The following is a 19,656-nucleotide window of genomic DNA, read 5'->3' on the forward strand; positions in this document are numbered from 1 at the left end:
TCGTTCTGTGAGACATGATTCTTCATTTTATGTCGTTCGAAAATTATTAGATTTTCGAGACCATACTACATACGTAAGCCTACACAATGCAGCTGCCCAAGAATTACGACGGACAGATGCTGAAAAATAATGAACCATACATCAAACTGTACATAACGCTTAAACAAAACGATGGAAAATAAAATGAAGCAGGTGGTAATTGTGGACATATCTTTACAGACGCTGGTCCCATTTAGGAAGTCGGGCTCGTCACGTATAGAATAGGAGTACAATATACATCGCCACTGAGACGTACGTAAGTTAGACTGAAAAAAAAAACAGGAATAATGTAGGCCTACATTTGATGCATATCGTTTTTAAAAGTTTTTTTCAGTGCTCACACAAAGATGAAGCTCGTACACTATTTGGCGGTTTTTGTGGTGCTGATTTCGGTTTGGACAGGCACGAATGCCGCCGGTAGGTATTTTACCCTAATGTAATTCGGACGCAGTAAATGTCTAACAGTTGTGCAGTCAATAGTTAGAATAAGGATCATTCTAATAATCTTTGTTCTATAGCCAATATAAGAACTATAGACCAGGGCCAAGTTAAACTGTGGCCGTTGCTTCATAATAATAAATAATAAAAAAAAGAATAATAATATGATTTAAAAAAATTATAATGATAATGAATGGTTTGTCCAAAAGTGTTTTATACGAAAACAGATGATTTGTCCTTATTTGTTAGATTTGCTTAACGACCAACGACCCTAAGTCCAACGCATACGACGCATTGAAATGAGACACAGAAACACGGAAACAAACATGTTTGATCTCGGAAAAATTCTATCCGAAAACAAAAACACTGAAATAAATGTGCTACGTTTTTCCCGATATCATCAGTTCTCGTTTCTCGTAATCACAAGTGACACAGGAAAACGCTTAGGGCCTTATTTCTTATATCCCTGCGTCGTGTGCGTTGGGCTTTAGAAAACCTCAACTGAGCCATGGTCTTTTAGTTGGAATTATGTCAATAAGCCCTGCTTGTAAAAACGTTATTTATTTTAAGATATCGACGTTGTCATACTATTGGATTCTTCGAGTTCTATGTACAGTAGTGAATTTCCGGGTGCTCTGACTCTGACCAGAAAAATAGCCGAACGGCTGCTGATGGACGCAGCTATCAACGTGGCCGTGGCTGTGTACAGCAGTCAGATTAAAGTGATCCAATGGCTGGATGGAGACAGGACTAAACTTGTAACTAGTTTGAATATGAAATACGACGGAACTGCCGCGCACACTGGCAGTGCTCTTGACTATACACGTATTAACGTATTCAGTAAAGGTGCCCGCAATAAAGCACAGAAGGTACATAGACCGGTATTCAGATTATCGTTAATTGACATTGAATCACCTGCTGCTGATCTTTAAAAGAGCGTGGTGTCTTTTGATTTTAATTTTTCGCCCACATAGTACTTTCGTCCCAGCGGGCTAGTGCGTTAACTTTTCGATTTAGATTTGCTTGATTTCAATCTTAATTTTGGCCTTTTTGAATGCGAATTGTTTGTCTAAATTTTGTATTTTTTGTACTTTTGTAGCAAACCTCACTCAGTCATTCTTTGTTTGTATTTTGAGAATTATGGACCATGTAGAACAAAATCTGCAGCCCATAAACTGGCTCGATTACATTCAAGATTGCCGACTTTTTATACATTCTCAAAGTTTTCAAGGAAATTTTGAAGCTACTTTCTTTAATTACTTTATTGTTTCATATACGTATATGTATCCTCCTATGGCCCACCATCATGATGAACAACCTGGGCCAATCGAACACAAGATGGCCATCCTGTGACCTTCTTAGTGCCCTAAAAGTCATTTTTGGTCTGAATTTTGTGGCCTGTTGGCGTGTCGCTTCTTAATGGTTCGCTATTTCTATTGAAATTGGTAATAAGTATACTTTGTGCAGGATAAGACATATCTTATCAGATCAGTGAATTTTATACCAAATCGGCCATCTTATGCCACCAGTCCTCATTCATAGATCGAGAAGGTTTTTTGAGGAAAACATCGTCAGATTTCAACTTATAGTCTTGGTATTTAATAATTGTCAGCATTGTCATTATAAGATTCATCTCCTCACATGGAATTAGGTCTACCTGGTTTTTGTTCTCAAAACCAGGGGAATTAGATATTGAATTATATACAATTTTCCATTTATATTGGTACCTATGCATGTTTTGTTACCACAATCAATTGCAGATCTGTAGCTCATGATAATATGTTCTATGATTTTGGCGAGATTCAAGTGCGTTGGAATTTATATGTTTTGCCAGGGGGCGTGGAATAATGAATAACTTGGTATTTCCGTATGAACGTATGTGTGGGCGATCATAATTTTGTAAGGTACTGGCTAGGGTGACCTACCACACCTGGTTAGGTGACCAAGGGTTAGAGTTGTGAGTGACTAGCTAGGGTTACCTGACACAAGTGGTCAGGAGACCAAGGGTAAGGGTTGTCATTGGTTGGCTAGGGTTGCCTGTTAAAGGTTGTTATGAGACCTGAGTCAGGGTTGTTAATAGCCGGCTAGGGTTATATGCCCCATGATGGGCTCTAGCTGATTTTCATATGACTAATGACCAGCGGGTGAAACTGACATGACCAGTGTTTTCCCGAGTAACGGCACAGAGTATGCTAAGTTGACCAGTGGTTTACTAAGCCATTCCAGTCTTCAGTGTGAAATTCCATGCACGACAGAAAACATGTTAGAAGCTCATTTGCAATCAAAAATGTCGCAGGTGAAGTGTTCAACGCATGTGAAATGTGAACGACAAGAAATTTGAAGAATCATCTGCAGGGTGCAGGGTCCAGGCTGTGGATTAATCCCTGCATAACGTCTGTATTATGTTACAAAATATCTAAACATTTGGAATATATTCAGGTTCTTATTATAATCGGAAGCGGGGAGAGTAAAAATGTGATGGGTGACGTGGAAGAGACACGGATACAGCTAGAGAAATTATACAGTGAGGCAGTTAGAGTATATTCGTTATCATACGACACTCCGAGTAACGTGATTCATTCATCCGTCAGCCGTTCAAATCGGCTGTATCTTCCTTACGCAATTACCACTGCATTCGCTAATCGTCTGGTATCTTATTTTATATCCGATATTGTCAAGGGTACGCCATATGAACTTTACCTTCACAAACAAACTGAGGTACTAGCTACGATCTCTGAGTTTGATTAACCTAAAGACGTTTAAATTGATCTGAATTTGTAGATGTAAATTGCCCGTATGGTCAAGTCAGCCAGAAAGGCCGATGTGTGGGTAAGCGCTAATTCATTGCAAACTGATTGAAATCTGCAGAAACAAAATGAACATTCTGAATGTATAATGTTCGCGGTTCATCTGGTGTTGCATCAGCACGATGTACGGGCCCGGACCCGTTCCGCATCTCCGCACCATACTATCGCAACGCAGCCTCTAAAGTTACGCTCATGGCAACGATTGCAATTTTCTGATTTATCTTCTAGACCTGGATGAGTGTGATGATGCCAACCCATGCACGAACGGTGGAACCTGTAGGAACGTAGCGCTATCTGGATATACGTGTACCTGTACGGCTGGGATGATCGGGGATGTAGATTGTGAAGGTTTGTAGTTTCTTAATGAGAACAGGGTGGATTCTTGCCTATGAATAGAGATTGCTCGCCCATTTTGAAATAGACAGTTAAAACCTGCAAACTTGACACTCATTTACACAAGGAATTGGTATCTTTTCGGATGTATTTCCTAAAACGTTTTGAACATGGGGAATCTATTGCGAGGAATGACTCACGTTCAAATGATAATTACTGAAAATATTTGAACTGTTTTGTTGTTTTTTTTTCTAATCACAGTTCAAGCTGAAGTGGACGTAGCCGTCATCATTGACGTATCACATGGTGTTTACAGCGGCGAGTGGAGCCGACTGTTTGAAGGAGCGAAGCAATTGCTGTCCCATTTCTACCTGGATCCAGCTCGGGCCCAGGTGGCTGTCGGAAGTGTTGCGAAAAACTTCAGACGCGGCACCGATTTAAATACTTGCTACAGGTTATCATACTCGCTTGCCAGGGTTTATGTCAACCATCGAAGCTCACGCCACTGCAAACCCTAGCCGCAAACCCTCGACTGGTCTGTCAAGTCCAGCTGATGTGGACTGCGCTTCGATTCCCAGCGACTGAGGCCGACTAGCGGGAGATGAGATCCACCCAGTTGCTTCCTTGCTTTCGTCGGTTACGTTTACTGCTAACTGCATCCACTCAGATGGTCACGTGATTTTGAAACATTTTGAGAATGAATTCAATTTCATTTAGAGAATCAAGTGAAACACTATTTCTTTAAGATCAATATCTTTCTGATTCTTAGTCCGATTAAGGGATTTTCGGCGGGAGGCGATCAAACCCTGGCAAGCGAGGATGTAGATTATATATTTAAAAAACAGTAAACTGCGCCTTATATGCAAACGTTGGGGTAATGCGAATATTTCATCGAGTGCCTGAGTAAAGCGGGTAAAGTTGAGTCTACTGCAAAGCATTCACGCACATCCCCTCTTTGATAAGACATGTTTCCTAATGATCGGAAATTCTTTCCCTTACATAAAACGACGTATAACATTTTTTCAGTTTGAACTGTCTGATGAGCGTCACAGAAGGGTGGCGATGGACCGGCGAAATCGCTAACACATATTTAGGCTTTGAATTCGCCAAAAAGGAGCTGTTGGTGAAAAATGGCGCGAGAGGGTCGGCGTCGAAGGCGGTGGTCTACATTGGTAGCGGTCTGACTACGGACCGTTGGAGGACGTCTGAAGCCATCCATAAACTGCTGACACACGGAGTGCGAGTTTACTCGCTGCTAACGATGTCCTACACTGTATTACACAATCTACCCAATCACTTTTTGGAGAATATTCGAATCGCCGACGATTTCACCGAAATGCAAACAAAATCGCAAGATCTTTTAAAGAAATTAATCGCTGGTGAGTTATCTACGCTTTGAATAAGGAAAATAGATAGATTTGAACGAATTTGATGTTAAGGAAAGCAGCACCAAACTAAATGCTACCCAATAGAGTGCAGTTTACTGTAATGATAATCCTCTCACATGCCACTTTTTATCATAAGTAGTAATGCAATATGTTCTTTTTTCAGATGCCAGCTGTGACATGGGAAAAGTGAAAACGGCCGGAAAGTGTAAAGGTACGCATTTTAGCCTCGGATGAGTTTCTTTTATTCCGGTTGTGACTCAGGTATGGTGGCTGATTCGGGCCATACTAAAAAAAATTTCTGTACGGCTAGAGCAACGATAAAAAAATTTTCACAGTGACCCTTTTTTGGTTTTCTCGCGCGAGAATTCAAAAAGTTTGGTTTTCTCGCGCGAGAATTAAAAACTTTTGGTTTTCTCACGCGAGAAAACAAAACATTTTGGTTTTCTCGCGCGAGAATTTAAAAAGTTTGGTTTTTTTGCGCGAGAATTCAAAACTTTTGGTTTTCTCGCGCGAGAATTCAAAAAGTTTGGTTTTCTCGCGCGAGAATTCAAAAAGTTTGGTTTTCTCGCGCGAGAATTCAAAACGTTTTGAATTCCCGCGCGGAAAAACCAAAATGTTTTGTTTTCTCGCGAGAGAAAACCAAACTTTTTGAATTCTCGCACGAAAAAACCAAAAAAGGGCCACTGTGAAAATTGTTTTATCGTTGCTCTAGCCGTACAGAAATTTTTTTAAGTATGGCCCGAATCAGCCACCATAGGTAACCGCGGGTGACACAAGAATTGTCTATTCCAATTTAGATGTAGATGAGTGCGTCTCAACCAAACATATCTGTCCCAGGAAGGATCAAAAGTGTGTAGACACCAAAGCAGCATATCAATGTCCGTGTTCATCTACCGTACAGGCGTGTAAAGGTAACTTACGCATCTTACTGTAGAACTGCGTTGTTTTGACGTCAACGACCAGAACTAAGTTCTTAGTTCTCGGTCAAATTTGTTAGTTCATTTTAAATGTTTAAACTCTGGCAGGTAAATCTATAAACGAGATGTTGATATATGTTGTAATTCTTTCCTCATTATAGAATACATCGAACTGGATCTCGTCATTATGTTAGATAAATCGAATAAGATGAAGAGCGCAACTTACAAGCTTTACTATGTTATCTTATCCAATCTATTGCGTCGTTTTAAGATCACACCCGACTACGCTCGGGTCGCTTTAGTCGTTTACGGTAAAACACCGTTGGTCGAAAAGAACCTCAACGACTGCGTGGACGCTGATTGTTTGGGTAAAAGCATCCTGAACAGAAATTGGGCACACGAGAATTCAGCTGCAAATTTAGGACTTGCTTTTGACGTGGTCAGAGAGAAGATCTTGCTGTCAGTCGATCGCAGGAAAGGCGTACCTTTGAATATTCTGTACCTGGGTAGCGGCGTCGCTGATGACAATGAGCGATTATTACTGGAGCTCGAACATATAGGGCGACTGGGCCATAAAATACACTGCGTTTCACCAACTTCGAGCAATTCATTGGCTGATCGTCTGCCGTCAGTTCAACGTCTGAAACTGAGCTCTGCTTTGAAAATCTCGGTTCCTGTACACGCCATTGCTCGATTTGTAGCCAAAGGTAAACACCGATCACAAAATTACTGTGTAAAAAGACAAGATTGTATCAGAATAATGGCAGTCTCTTCAGGTGGTAGTAACAGTAAAACCCACAATCATCAGATTCAGAAAATTCTGTTGAACCATGCACCGGCACGGGACCCAGTGCCTTATTTTTCAAGTACAGCCAGCTTGCTTGCACTGGGTCCCATGTTATCTTATTACTAATCAAAATAGTATTTGACTTGACCTACGAGCAATCATCTTCACTCGCAAACTTGATTGATATCGCATGTATATGAAATACGTGAAGATTATTATGAGAAGATTATTATCATCGTTGTTTTAGTATGGTATGATGGTTGATTGTGGCCATATCGTGAAATTCTGATATGAATGCCCCCGTCGTTTTGGTGCCCTCCCGCCAAAAAGAAGACTCTTCTGGATTTTTTTAGAAACTTTTTTCGTTTTTCGTTGTTTTGTTGTGGCCACTATACTGTAGAGCAATTAAATTCAAATCATTTTTCAACAAAATAGATTTTTTTTCTCTTCAAATGAAATTTTTAATAGGTGCCATTTGCGACCATGGCTATACGGAATCAACCCCTGGCAAGTGCGTAGGTGAGTGTGCATTGATAGTACGTCAGAAAGAGCAGTTTCCTCCTTGAACGATGCAAATCATTAATTATTGCTCTTCAACTTATAGCTAATTGAAATACGCTAAAGGTTTCATCAATGATTTAGAATTAGAATGTACCGATCATGAATGAAATTCGCTTTTCAAACTTCAGACATCGATGAGTGTAAGGCTATACTGAAACCGTGCTTCTACGCGGAAGGTCAATGCCACAACATGGTGGTTGGTGGTTTCCGCTGTATCTGTCCTCAAGTGCCAAAGAAAGTTTGCTTGGGTAAGAAGCGTCAACATCTAGAAAAATCCAGTGGTCAATTGCTCAAATAATTTTTGTTCCAGTGGACTTTATTCCCAAAGCGGATAATTACCGTGGGACTGGGTCCACCAGAACTGTAGAACTGTATCTAGGTTTCGGATAAACATTTAACCGATCGCAGCTTCTTTCTTCGAATTGCGTTTGATTTCTTTTTTGTAGAACGAACCAAATTGAATGTAGCTATCTACTTAGACAAGTCGTCTGCAGCGGCTGGTAAATTCAGCCAGTATTTGAATCTATACAAGGCGATTATAAGGTGAAGACATCAAGACGCGATTCCTGCTATGTTATTATCAAATAAAAAACGCCTTCAAAATCTTGAATATGTTTGAACCTATTCCTGATCTACTGATTCTTGTACTTCTTTTTATGCAGACACCTTGCTGTACACATAGATTTCGTCCAAGTTTCTGCGAACTACCTGGACGATACGGTCTCTAAAGTTACGGACAGTTGTAACAGTTCTTATTGCATCGTCGATTCGCTGAATAAACTAAAGCTCACGGCGAGCGGAAAGCGTCCGGACACTTGGAAGGCGTTTGAACACGCCCGCAATACGGTCTTCACCGGCGCATTTCAACGTTCTAGTGTTGATAACATCGTTATCTACGTCGGTCCCGGACATTCGAGCGATCTGTCAAAAACCGTACATTCGATTCATCGTTTGAATTTGGATAATGTTCGGGTTTATGCGCTGGGTGACGGGACGGCTAAAGATGTCGTTTCGGCGACGTTGCCCACGATATACGGCCCGAAATTCATAGCTGCGGGCGGTTACAACCTGGGAACAAGTACGCACACTGCAACACAGCTGGACGCACTGGCATACGCACTAACGAACCAAGTATTTGCCAGTATGTATACATAGGTCGATGTTTTATGAAATGATAATTCTTTAGGTGAGGCTGTAGAACCAAGTTTCTTATGGATGTGATTTAGATTTAAAAACCTAAAAGCTATTCGATTAGAAAAGTAGGCCTAATGTATATAATGGATCTGGATTTCCGAGTGTAAGTGGGTTCAATGTCAAATGTGAAAACTTAACCAAATGTAGAACAAGTCACGGCGAAATTTCTTCTCTTTTCTTGTGTATGCTTTTAGATACTGCCGCTTCATCGTATTATAAATACATCGACACCAACAACGATGCTGAATTGGGTAAGAACTTTATGCGTTAATGAAACTTTCCTGGATACCACAGCGCTGCCACCAAGATAATCATGACATTGTAAAAAAAGTAATGCTGACCAATCATCGTTCTATGGTGGTATTTCGTAAAATAATTCTATATATGCAAATTTATGCAAATTACACACAGGATCAACGCGCCAAATTGAAAAATTTTACTGTGGTTGAATGCTTGTTTTGGCGGGGGTGCCAAAACGGAAATAACCGCGCCAAAACGAAATAATCTTTGTTTTGGCGCACCAAAACGAACTTTCAGAGAAAATTGGACGTTTTTTTTTCGTTTTGGCGTTTTGGCGTTCTGGCGCCCTGATTTGCATACCAGCAATTTTTTGCTATGGCCCTTATCAGCCACCATATATCTTCGTTAATTCAGTTAGATTTGGTGTTCCAGATGCGAGCATTGAGGAGAAAATGCCCCCGCACACGAGCCGAAAAATGCGCCATTTTGTGTACGCCAATCAGTGAGCAGGGATTTAATTTGTAGACTATCATTGTATCAGAACAATTTTTCATAGTAGTTCTTTTCGTGCTATCGCAATGGCCCATAGACCTGCACCTAATCCCAATCTCCACGGGTCTTGTCAAAGTTCCCGAGATGTCACTTGGGCTCCACGGGTGGGGGCGTATGCCACATAATCTTAAATGGTCTGACTAAATTCTACGTCCAATGGAGCGAAAAGTTTGGGCTAAAAACTTTACGCATGGTTTCCTCCGGTTTTGCTAAGTTGGTATTAAATTGGATGGCAGCGTTATAACGGACTTTAAAATGCACTGTGGCCAATTTTTAGCCTCTTTTGGTATTCTGAATTTACAATTACAGATGTGAACGAGTGTTCAGCAAAGAGTCCATGCGTTAACGGTGGAACATGTTTGAACCGTGACCCCGGTTTCATATGTCCCTGTCGTAAGAGCAAAGTTCCTAATTGTAAAGGTAAGCTGCGCATTGTCATTATTTAACGAAGTGCAAACCATACATTATTGATCATCGTGTAGGTAATAAAACAAACTAAAATTAATTTTCATGCAGAGATGACCAAGTTAGAAATAGCGATGATATTGGATTGCTCGGAGTATATCTATGCTGATGAATTTGACCAGCTGAAGAAGTTTTTCAAAGCTATCCTCAACAGGTTTTATGTGCATCCGGATTTTGTGCGCGTGTCCCTGGCTTCGGTCGAGGCTACAACCACCGTGCACACAACCCTCGACCAGTGCAAGAACTTGAAGTGTCTAACTGCGGTTGTAGATGGTTGGGGTCGCAGCAAGTCGAGATGGGTTGACACCCATACGGCATTGAAAAAAGCACGCTCCGAAATGCTGGTGAAAGGCGCCCGTAAATTGTCGGATACGAACATCAAATCGAATTCGGTTGTAGTATACGTCGGAAGTGGTGTCGCTTCAGAGAGATCTCTCACGTTACAGGCCCTGCAGGCGATTTGGGATGATGACGTCAGATTCTATGGTCTGTTCTATGATATCGAGGAGAATGTATTCCGCAAAGTTGTTCCAGAAAAATATCGCGATTTCATCCCATATAACATGCCAGATTCATTTCTGACCACCCTACCACAGGTCCTAGCCCATCGAATTACAGACGGTTTGTAGAAATATAACATTAACTCAGACATGTCTATTTCAGGTAAAACATTTAAATATGGTTTTCTTGATATATCTTATTTGCAGATGATATCTGTCCTTACGGAGAATTCCTCAATCCTATAACTTCAACGTGTTCGGGTAAAGTTAAACCACTAATTAAACTGCTGTCAATTTCACCACTCCTAAAAACCTATGCGCGAAGTTATATTGTGATAAATTTACCTCATCGTTATAAGAATCGTTTACATAAGAAATATGATATTTTACAAATATCGCGTTTAAAATATACTCTGTACTGCTTGCAAACACACTTGACAGTGGGAGATCATTGTGACGTTTAGATTTTGAAGTTAATCGATTTTCTATTCCTGTAGATGTAGATGAATGCCAGAAGAACAACCCTTGTTTTACCGGGGGCACGTGCTCAAACCAGGCTGGCGATTACTTATGTGCATAAAACCATACAGTGAGTTGAAATGTATCGAAGATTAAATATATCAATGTCTCACTCTGTTTGGTAGAGCTCAAAACACTGTTCCAATATCCTATGTATCCTATAGTAAAGAAATTCGAGAGTTAAATTCATATAGCCCGTAAATCCAAGGGAAATCCTGTTTATGGCCGGCAACACGTTGATTTTCTTCCGCATACAACGCTACCAAACCTTTAAGTTCTTTTAGGGGTATTGGTCTACGCATTTTGATGCGACTTAGCTTAACTGATCTTATGCTTGATGACCTATCACTTAAACGCGGCCATCTTGATCAGATGAGATCATACGAGAATTGAGAAAAGTATCAGTTACTGAGCAAATTGTTTCATCAAAATTATTCAAAAGTAATATGTGTTGTACGATGATTTCAGGTTCAAACTCTGCCCTGGTCAGCTGTTGACTGTTTCTGGGGCTGCTATGCGTAATGTTTACCGATAATTATCAATAAAATATAGTCGATTTTATTGTCAGTAAAATCGTTGTTTATCTTATATTTGATGAAATAAAGGAATGACTTTTATCGAAATATCTATGGATATTTTCAACGACTGTAAGAATAACTCTTTTAATCGGTGCTTGAATTCATGTACGGAATAACTTACTGAATCGTACAATCGAAGCTAGATAGATGGAATCTATTCTTTTATAAAACCTTCAACGCATTTAAAACTGGTACGTGTTTATCTATATTCTTTTCTATTTAAGTTTGTTTCAACTTTTAAGTTTTAGTTTGTTTAAGGTGGTGCTATGTTTAAGAATTGCGAAGCTTTACTGCTGCTGATATAAATCTGCAAACTCACATGTTGTACGTGGCATGACTATTGCACATGTGTATTTTAATTGAACCGACATTAGATAAGAGAGAGTTGTGTCTATTCCCCGAATTGCATCTTAAAGAAGGTCAACACAATTTGACGTCTTTGTGACGAACGCAACAATAAATTTTTCCTTGTTTCAACTTCATTCGATGTGCATGTAACACATATTTCGAATTTGAGCTTTAGTGAAAAATAAGTACGGGATTTTTCATTGCTAAGAGACATTTCTAGACCAAGTCATAGCATCTATATGCATATTGAATATTTTCGATATCATGATTTGGTAGTGCCGTGGCAAGTGAACACACAGCGCACATCATCAAACTCAGTATAATGATGATTGGATAGCGGAGAATATGAAAAAAAAAGAATCAGAGTGAACTCCCGATGACTGATCACAATCGACCGTCGCGGTGATAATTCGACTTTCGGTTTTATCTAATACAGTTATCTTGATGGAAAACTAATGAAGCGCTTACACTGACTGACAGTCAAACGAGAGAATCGGGTGTCGGACCCCGTATCAGTGTCTCTTATTAACGACCGCGATAGTAGATCTTCATAATTGAATATTCGTCGTCTCTAAACTCTCTTATATCATCAATGACAAACAATCGTTCGAATGATTGATGATATTTACTTGTCTGTTAGACCACGATCGAACGAATTTTATAAGTACGAAATCGTTTGGTTGAAACAGTCGGAATTTGAAATAGTAAAACATTCAATATATTTATATATTCAAATATATACAATCTCAATCTAGACGTTTGTAGTCGCCATAGTTGATGATCATTTTTGCAGATGACGACCAGCCGGTCAATCGAGAGTTCGTGGCTACGAATCCGAATGGGTTGAGGGGAACCTACTATAAATTATACCCTGAGAGAGCTCAACCAGTTGAGGGGTGAAAGAAAATCAACTTGTTTCCTATTCAAAATCTATTTTCATACAAGAAAAAGAACTAGAAACCAATTGAGAGATGTTTGTTTTCGATAGATTTCCGTAAACAGAGAACGGGTTTAAAAAACCGCAGTGCACTTATCAACGGAGTATCGAATAAAAGCTGTAGCTTCCCCTAAACGAATATGGAGCTTATCGCATTATAGCTGCACACACACAGACATATAAATACTTTCATATCTCTGTGGAGAAGATGAGAGCGATCGAGCAGGAGAATCGACGCTGACCGCTCAGAAAACGAATAATCACATTTGCTGGTAAACTCGACCGGTCGTAATTTGTCAGCCGAGATATAGCTTACCCGACTCGCAATTGACAGTCGGAGTCTTTTGCTTTTGTAACTGGAAACGGTTTCATTGTATCAGCTTCTGAGAGTGCATGTCATTTAGACGTTTCTACTGCCACATCACTGTCATAACCGTTTCTCATCGTGACTCGAGCGTGCATATAAAACACGTCGAGCCAGTGAAATAAATAACATAATCACATTACCACAGTCGGTACTACAGCAGATCGGCCAGTCCTCTACCGATAGTTATTAACATTAGGACCTCTTCTCTCGTTTTAAGGGGTAGCAGATTTGTGATTCGTCGGGTCTTGATTAATTTCTTCTCGTGTTCGCCTAGTAATCAAATTTACAACATCTCCACATCTCCATTTTCATCGACGATCCTTGAGAAGCGTAGGAATAATTGACCTAGATATTTTGTCCCAAGATATGGTCACCACTAGTTGGTGATAGTATACTCTTCTCAAGGACCTTTACCGATTTGAAAAAATATTTGCGTCAAAATTAATTCCTCAGGGAAATTCACGGATGTATCGAACTCCATACCATTGATAAACAACTGTATCCGTGTTGTGATAGTAAAATTACTTCATTCCTGTTGATGAATATTAGAATATAGTCGAAACCTCGAATAAACTACTGGCTCTAGAACATATTTTCGGACTTTGTCTTATCATTGTGGGACTATCGATAATTTATCGATTTTATTTATTATTCCATCCAGCCCCTCGATTCCAACCACTATGTAAAAGGAAATTTCTACGAAATTGTCTCTGCATGTCGGATTGTCGAAGGATATCTGGCCCCTCCGATATTGCTTTTAATTTTCGAAAATGTACAATTTACGCCTTTCGCGTATTAATCTGTATTGTTATTCGCCGTCTGAACTACTGAATCAGAAAACTGAGTTGAGCCGCAACCCACATTATTGTAAGTATAACTGTCATTCCCAAATAAAATCTAAAGATGCACGGAAGGATTCCACTCGAAACGTAAGAAAAATCAATTAACAGTTGTTTAGATGTGGGTTCCACTTTAACTATTTACATAAGTGACACAACCTGTTGTCCGAGAGATGCAATGCGTATATTGAAAGTTACCTAACAACTTTGTGAGTCACGCTATCAGTAAATAAGCGTCGGCACTCTCGTGCATTTATTTTCTAGATTATCGCTACTAAACCCTATTTGTCCATTTTTTGCTGCAACTGCAAAGTGAAATAATTTTTTACGATGACTGAATGGCGCGAGTTGAGTTTACCAGCAGTCGTTTCCGCTATAAAGCGCTTCGTTAATTGCGTTACAAGCACCCCGCAGATGAGCGGCAACTGTGATGTGGTTATCTCCCTCCAAAATCCAAAATGTGCCCTCATCTCTCTAACCACTGCGTGCTGTGCACTGACTCAAACTGTTAGAATAAATCAAATTTTGTTATAGCAGCAACAATTTATGCAGCTTATATCGCACGCGAAAAAACAACTCAGTCGCAGCGCCGTGACTCAGCTCTTCTGTGTGTGTGTCATTAAAGAATTAAGGGTCTTGTCGCCTGCTGCTGCTGCTGTTGCTGTTGCTGGTATTTGTGCCCTGTGTTTTGATGTTATCGGAGTTCAAAGATTGCGCCTGATTCTCCAAGACTGACAGCCGCGGATTTTGGCGTCGATCTCTGAACGTCGGGCATCAGCGCAATGACGCATGTTTTGAAACTATCATGATAATCATTTATAGTGGATGGGGAAAATACCGTAATACAGAAGAATAGGATTTTCAGAAACAGAACTAAATTCTATAGACTAAATATATGGGCCAAGGATCCAGTTCCACAGTGGACTCTGATTTCAAATGAACTGATTTCAACTCAGAATTAAATTTTCAAATAAATCTCTGAAGATGGGTAGAAGAAGCATAATCCATCCGAAATATCAGAACAAAAATAATTACAATAAATGTGTTTTGAATTTACACTGGGAGTGAAACAACTATGGTATGTAGTGTGCCCACTGTCAAAATGTCCCGTAGAGTCATTACCTTGGTATGTAGGGTGTCGCTTGGAACTTTTTTAGTTCCATATTACTAGGCTTTTATATTTCAGCTTGCGCATTAATTCCCCGATTTACTCCAGAAGCAACTCTTGTACTATAATGCCGTATATCGGACTTGGGCCGAAATTCGAAGTTAGAAAGGTGCCTTAATTAATTTTTTCTTTTTTTGATTGATTTGAGTCTAGATTAATCTTGAAAGAAGCCGTGTTGATTCTTCAGTATTACGATTAAAAGTGAAAGAAAATTGAATGCTCAATCTGCACGGACGGGGCCATCTCTGGAACGTTCTAGCTATAAACCGATAGGGATGGATTTCCATTTCAAAAGCCATCATTACCAATTAGTGTTGACGATATTGAATACAAAATCGCGTCAATGACTCAGCAAAACCTTTAACTACTAATACCCGACGAGTTCTCAGAAAATCTCTGTTAGAGGTTTATCTTTCGTAAGCACCTGTGTGAGCACGATTGAAATAGGGAGAAATGATTTCCTACCATTTTGATGTATTGAAAACCAGAATTCGAGTTGGAGATTTATTCACTTGGATCTTTTCGAAAACTCAAGGCTTAGATTTCCGACCAGTCGCTGGTCAGCCAACTTAAGGCCAGTCTACGGACCAATCTCATGATTAAGGATGATCTGCCGGACATATGAACTACTGAGATTGATTTGTCGCAGCTGCAACGACGAAGAATATCGCCCAAAACATAATTCACAAAATTGACGAAATTCCCTACATTACTTTATTGCAACGTATGAATTTTCATGTACACAACCATCGATCGACATGTTTAATATTCATAATGCATCATCGATAGTGAGAATCAGAGAGGGCGAGAGAGGAGAGAGCGACGAGGATGGGTTTTTTATCTGAGATTCATGCGGGTTCATATCTGGTATTCTGTGTGCGCATAACGCCCACAGCGCATGTCACAACTCATTAGTGAGTTTTAGTCATTAGCATCGCTCTCATCTACAGCTTGTTTTTCATTTAATTAACGCGACGAATCTCTGTGTTCTCCGCGCGGTCTCTGTGTACTTCTGCAGCACCTAACGTCATCTGTAAATATCGGTGCAGAAACTGCGCCATGGAGTATCTAATTTCAAAATCAACCAACAAGTAAAGATGTTACGTGGGCATCTTGGAAAACGACTCCGCGTATATCAATAGCGAATTGCGTTTTCATTGGCGAAAGTCAATCAGGAATTTTTAGACTACGTCTACTTTCTCATGTTTTAAGCCATAGGAAAAGATATGAACAACACGTCTAAGTTCATCAAACAATCTTCTAATCCCACGTACAAAATCTAATTTTGGTGATCGTGCTTTTACGGTTTCTGGACCCAAACTTTGGAATTCCCTCCCTGCAGGCCTGAGATCACTGGACTCAATCAGTCAATAGTTTCAAATCACAGCTCAAAACATGGTTGTTCCACAAACACTTTGAAGAAACAGCGCTTTCAGCATTGCAACATGGAAAGGCGCTATATGAATACTTTTTCTTATAATTATTATCATTATTATTATCATATGACCTGACCTTTTTTATCGACGGTTGGTCGAGCTGGTAGGCATTTGGAGGAAGCGCGAGTTGCACGATCTCTATGAACCCTGGTGGCCGTCGTGAGAGTGATGCAAATTAAAATATCATCAATAAACTATTTCTGTATTTATTTCTATTGCGCTGTGAAGAGAGAGACCTGGGTGAAGTGAAGTGATATATCAAACCACGTAGCGAGCTGATCCCCTTTATCCGCTAGCTGTAATTTATCAAACCCGAACTAGTCCATCTTCTTACATAACACCTCTGTAAGATATATCGCATGGCTTAGCGATATAAAAAAATCATCGGACATTTTTCTGTACAGAAACAACATTCGCGAAGTCGCCGGTGCAACTGGAGGATTACACAGGATTCGAACCCGATTGATCTCGGCATTTACTGTGCGCCCGTAAATCAAATATCTTTGTCAGGTCGAATCATATCAAAATTACTCCGGTGGGGATGAGAACGTCCTCGAATTTTATCCCATAGGAGGGCGCAACGGGCAATAAAATTAAACATCGCTTAGCGTAATACGCATTCTACTACACATCAGTCGAGTCTGTGACTGATCGCGAGGATTCTTCCAACACGCTGAAGTCAATCAAATTTATATCAATTAATTCCGACAAGACGAAACGGGCGACCAGGATCTCTGGGACGCTGTATTTCTTCTCTGCAGGGAAATAGGAAGACGAGGGGCGCAGACGCATTAGTTGATTGAATAGTGGAAGAATGTAGATAATGGCGCCTGTGCATATTGATGGGTGCTCAGCTTCACCGCGATGATATCAATCCATTTTTATGATCCTCGCGATATTATAAACTTCGTATACATTATTATCCCTATAGAATCCATCAAAGACGTACATCGTAATGGATATGTTTCTGTACATATAAGAAGTCTCGGTTTGCTCCGGAATTCGCTTGCTACGCATTATCACGTGCCCCACGTGACAGAATGTTTACGATGTTCCAACCATAATCATTTTTCAACCCATCGTCGCTCAAACTGCCCCGGAATTCGCTTGCCGCTAGTAAACGCAGTCTTACTGTATAGATATGCGATAGTGCTCAGATTCAATGCTGAAGAATGATCAGCGAAATCCATTCAATTTCTGCGCATATGCAGCATTGGCTTTCAAACGTCAAATGGATGTATTAGATATGAATTCTAAGCCGGTAATCTCTCGTGTCTAAGTTTTCTGTTTCCATTCTTCGTGTGGAGGGGTGGGGGGTTTTCGATACACAGGACGTAAAAACTGATTTACCAAACGCCGTATCGGCTGCCATCTTCTTACCCGCTAAATTGGACCAAACGACACAGCTATGAAAACTAATTCAACGCCGGGAACTTCGAAATGTCTTTTTAATACTAGACATTCAGCTACGCATTAAATCCAATCAACTCATCACCGATATGCTTGTCAAACTTAACTTGAAAACCCACTAATCGAAACGAGTGTTCGCCTCGCTCGGAGCTCGATACTCGAATGCAATTAAGATATCGCTGGGTGCAACAATTTGATTTGGTATTGGAAGTGCTACATGTCGGTCGACTGAGACGTCCAATTGAGTTAACGTGTCGACCAATTCCGATGTCGAACTAACTCGATTTGCAGACAAAAGGAAGCAACAGTGTTTGCCCGCGGTTATCGGTCGTTAAGTTCCAGCAGCATCAGCGGCGGCAGCAGCAGCAGCAGCAGCAGCAACAGTAGCAGCAGCAGGAGGTGACTGCGGATGTTTACATCTCACACCCGGGTTCATTGACTGTGAGGATGCGGTACCCTTTGTAAGAAGAGAAGTCACTATAGACCATCTCTCAGCGAAGTCACGCGGCCCCTTATCAAAATCAAGTTCACACGGAGCATACCGTTCAGAAGTGCATGGTTTGGGTATTCTCGGAGCTACCCCTAATCGACCTTATATCATTTTGAAGTATCGATTTCTATCGATCGATTGTCATCCTCTAGGATGTATTTCTGCCTAATCTACCCAACCATAGATTTAGGGACCTAACTAGTTGCCATCGACGTGAGTCCTTAATCCGAAAATGACCTTTTTTTTCTTCTAGATCCCAGCCTTCCAAATTTTCTAGATCCGTCCCTGACAGAGCGCCGATGCATACATGCGCTGATGGAAAAATATGATATGCGGAAAAAAATTAGTTAATTTAGATTCAAATTAATTCTGGAAGGAGATAAATCAATTGGCGCAGCTGTTTTCGACGCGGTGAAAGTCATCCCCCTAACACAGCAGTGAGCGACCTGTTGCATCCAAGATTCGTCGTTAAATCCTGCCGTGTCAAATATACCACAACAGGTGACAACTTGCACACGAAACCAATTAACAACGACCCGTTCGGTTTGCGCAGCGGAGGCGTGCGGTGCGAGGAATTAATTCAATCAATTACAGTTATTGCGAATAATAAAAAAAATGAAAGCCCTGCAAATAAACGGCACACACACACAAACACACACGATACTAACTACGTCAAGACAGTTGAAGATATGATAGCGTTTAAGACTCACATGAATAAAGGATTTTGGATGCAAAACATCTGCACGAATTTGAATATATATCTTTAATGTATGAGGCTTTGATACCAGTCCGTGGTTTTACATCAAAACAAACTCATTTGCTTCAGGCGCTATTAGGCATAATCATCAGGGTTTAGTTTCATAGCGTCAGAAATTCGCAACTTATACTACGTTATTTAGTGAAATTGGTGCCACAAGAACCTTCCATAAACCCATGTCTAGTTGCACAGACTTTCCTTAAGTCCGAAAGTGGGCTTAAATCTTCGAATTGATCTTGAGTTGTCATATTGGCTATAAAAACTAAAGACTGGCATTAGAATGTTGAATATTGGATTTAGAACAGCATGGTCTTGATAAGGTAATAATAATAATAATAATAATAATGATATATTTTCTTATATAGCGCACCCCTACATGGTAATCGGTGCGCTTTGAGGACATAATAAGGTGTTGAGTATTGGTTATAGAACCACGATTGCCTTAGACCTAAGCCGTGCGAGAAGCTCTATCACCAGAGTCCTCAGAGTTAAAATTGACTCAACTTAAGTTGCTGAGAAAATCATAATGAAAATAGTCTCTAACTTTTGGTGAAACGCCTGATAGATCTATTTAAATTAACTGCGT

At 40.2% G+C, this 19,656-nt stretch overlaps 1 protein-coding gene across 4 annotated transcripts; it reads left to right on the plus strand.

The window, feature by feature from the left end:
* Window positions 1-203: 203 nt before the first annotated feature.
* Window positions 204-11,313, plus strand: LOC141912447 (uncharacterized). 4 transcript variants are annotated; one of them, XM_074803646.1, is made up of 21 exons: window positions 204-291; window positions 364-456; window positions 1,048-1,346; window positions 2,917-3,157; window positions 3,259-3,306; window positions 3,513-3,632; window positions 3,879-4,071; window positions 4,644-4,996; window positions 5,169-5,216; window positions 5,803-5,916; window positions 6,084-6,629; window positions 7,178-7,228; window positions 7,399-7,518; window positions 7,717-7,813; window positions 7,933-8,411; window positions 8,659-8,715; window positions 9,566-9,676; window positions 9,773-10,342; window positions 10,429-10,482; window positions 10,719-10,810; window positions 11,209-11,313. In XM_074803646.1, exons 2-20 carry the CDS (start codon window positions 387-389, stop codon window positions 10,799-10,801), a joined length of 3,654 nt encoding a protein of 1,217 aa, XP_074659747.1. In that variant the 5' UTR covers window positions 204-291; window positions 364-386; the 3' UTR covers window positions 10,802-10,810; window positions 11,209-11,313. The 4 variants fall into 4 exon arrangements, with proteins under 4 accessions (XP_074659747.1, XP_074659750.1, XP_074659748.1 ...); XM_074803649.1 differs by having other exon boundaries at window positions 208-291; window positions 374-456; XM_074803647.1 differs by having other exon boundaries at window positions 210-295.
* Window positions 11,314-19,656: the final 8,343 nt, after the last annotated feature.

Source organism: Tubulanus polymorphus, chromosome 11, assembly GCF_964204645.1.
Source record: "Tubulanus polymorphus chromosome 11, tnTubPoly1.2, whole genome shotgun sequence".
NCBI lineage: Eukaryota > Metazoa > Nemertea > Palaeonemertea > Tubulaniformes > Tubulanidae > Tubulanus > Tubulanus polymorphus.